At 42.5% G+C, this 2500-nt stretch overlaps 1 protein-coding gene across 1 annotated transcript in view; it reads left to right on the top strand.

Annotated features, from left to right (window-relative positions):
* The window catches only part of LOC134440890 (echinoderm microtubule-associated protein-like 6), a 151637-nt gene that overhangs the window by 100685 nt on the left and 48452 nt on the right, over window positions 1–2500 (top strand). Inside the window, exons 17-19 of the mRNA XM_063191044.1 lie at window positions 1–43; window positions 805–1007; window positions 1510–1621. The exon at window positions 1–43 is cut by the window's left edge and continues 58 nt beyond it. Of these exons, the coding sequence (XP_063047114.1) occupies window positions 1–43; window positions 805–1007; window positions 1510–1621 (358 nt within the window). The remainder of the gene's footprint in view (window positions 44–804; window positions 1008–1509; window positions 1622–2500) is intronic.

Here is a 2500-nt window from a genome sequence, read left to right as displayed (position 1 = left end):
GTGACCGTGGGCATCAAGCACATCAAGTTCTGGCAGCTAGCAGGTGGCTAACGCTAACACTACCAAAACACTCTTTCCAGTCTACACTGCAAGCAGTTAAAGATAGCTTTATTTTTTGACGAAGAAGCTCCCTTTTCCTCTTGGGCGCTTGCTTTTTTACTGGCTTATACACAGTTTGTTTTTCATTATCTCTCTCTCTTTGCTTTTCTTCCCCTTCTCTTTCTTTTTTACACAAATTTCATTTCTATAGATTTTCTTCATTTTGGATTGAATGTAAGCAAATACAATGTGTTCATTGACCGCTCATTTGTAGATATTTTGCCAGCTCTTGAATTAGCTCAATTTTGTGCTCCACAAATTGTGATAGGTCAGACTGCCACAGACAGACACACTGTGTGTGTAATCGCTGTGTAGGTGTAGTGTGATGCTTAGACTTAAATCCCTTAGCACAGAGCATCTCTTATGCTGTAACCCTGAGTGTTCATGTGTGTTAGCCTAGGCGCAGAGGTGTCAAAAGTAAAAGTAAATTAATGTTGTAAGTACAACACAAACACATGATATTACATAGCTGTTACACCAGTTACTCCGTGATACCTAACGAGGTACTGTAGATATACAGTGTTGTTAATGAAAAACACTAAAAACAAGAACCCATCACAAATTTTATCCAACCAGCACAGAGTTAGCTGGTCATGAGACAAGTACGCAGGTCTACTTTTTACTCAGATAAGTTACCTGTGTTGGGAGGAAACTGTGTTTCTTTTTTTTTTCACTTTTACTTTTCCTTTTGACACATCTGCCTAGGCGGCGGTCTCACCTTCAAGCGAGGTGTGTTTGGGAACCTTGGGAAGCCGGAGACCATGATGTCGGTGTGCTACGGCCGCGCTGACGACCTGGTCTTCTCCGGAGCGGCCACGGGAGACGTCTTCATCTGGAAGGAACCGGTTCTGATGAAGACTGTCAAAGCCCACGATGGACCCGTCTTCGCTATGTTCTCCCTAGACAAGGTACTGACCACATCACCTTTTGGAATGAGCTATTTATAGCAGTACCATTTATTAATAGTTCTGTCAGGTCTGTTAAAGTCAAGAAACAGAAGACATGAAATTCTTTATTGAAAATTTATGAATTAGATTTGGTCGGCATGACTGTTCAGAGGAGTCCCCTGGTATTCCATGTCAAAAGCAGAGATTCAGGAGGCAGCAGCAGCAGGGAATTCTCACCCAATTTAAGATTTGTAGAGCTAACAATTCAGTCTAAGTTATGTTGGGGCGTGCTCCATTTCAACAATAATAGATCCAGGAATTCTCACATAATATGTTTTGAAAGGGCATTAGCAAACATCACATACACATACTTCAATCAAACAAGTGTTGACACTGTGATTCTGTGCAGGGTTTCTGACACTGTGATTCTGTGCAGGGTTTCTGACACTGTATTCGTGTGCAGGATTTCTGAGTCTGACACTGTGTTTGTGTGCAGGGTTTGTGACAGTGTGTTTGTGTGCAGGGTTTTGTGACCGGAGGTAAAGATGGAGTTGTGGAGCTGTGGGATGACACGTTCGAGAGGTGTCTGAAGACCTACGCCATCAAGAGAGCATCACTATCCTCTGGATCCAAAGGTACACACACAGACAGACAGACAGACAGACAGACAGACAGGCAAACACACACACACACACACACACACACACACACACACACACACACACACACACACACACACACACACACACACACACACACACACACACACACACACACACACACACACTGACTCTTACTGTGAAACGGAGTGTGTTGATAGTATGTTCAAATGGCCAATGTCTAGTGATTTGGGGGTTTGGACAGTCTTTTGAGTTTTCCTTTGCAGTTTAGAGATGCATTCACCTGATAGCGTGCTGCCCCCTTTTGGTCAAAGGCAAAACATTCACTCCACACTCCCCAAATCCTCACTGTTACTTTGTATTGACATGTCTGAGATCAATCCTGATCCTATCTACATTGCATTACATTGCACTACATTACATTACAATGCATAACATCTACATAACTGATGCTTCTATCCAAAGTGGCTTACAGTTATTTATGCACAGGGTGTTGGTTACAGTCCCTGGGTTTAGGTATCCTCCCCAAGAGCACTTCAGTCATTACCTACTGGTTGGGGACTAGAACAGGGGTACTCAACTAGAGATTGAAAAGGTCAACTCACCAAATTTCCAATGTTTCCAGGGTCCGAAAAAGTCACCGTGTATTTAAAACTACAAATGACATAAAGTAGGTCTAGTACCATATTGGCTGATTATATGACCCTGTACATAAGACAACCAACATTACAGCAAATGTGTAGCACTGTGTCTTAAGGATTTAATCCCTTAAGACATTGCGTTATAAATTTGCTGTTACCAGAATGGCAATGACCAGGTCGTAGTGTATTACTAAAGGCCCCGTGCACTATCATAGTAGTGTACTACCCCTTTAATGACTAGGGGTGATCTTTC

The sequence above is a fragment of the Engraulis encrasicolus genome, chromosome 24 (assembly GCF_034702125.1).
Source record: "Engraulis encrasicolus isolate BLACKSEA-1 chromosome 24, IST_EnEncr_1.0, whole genome shotgun sequence".
Taxonomy (NCBI): domain Eukaryota; kingdom Metazoa; phylum Chordata; class Actinopteri; order Clupeiformes; family Engraulidae; genus Engraulis; species Engraulis encrasicolus.
This window is presented reverse-complemented; position numbering and strand designations above follow the sequence as displayed.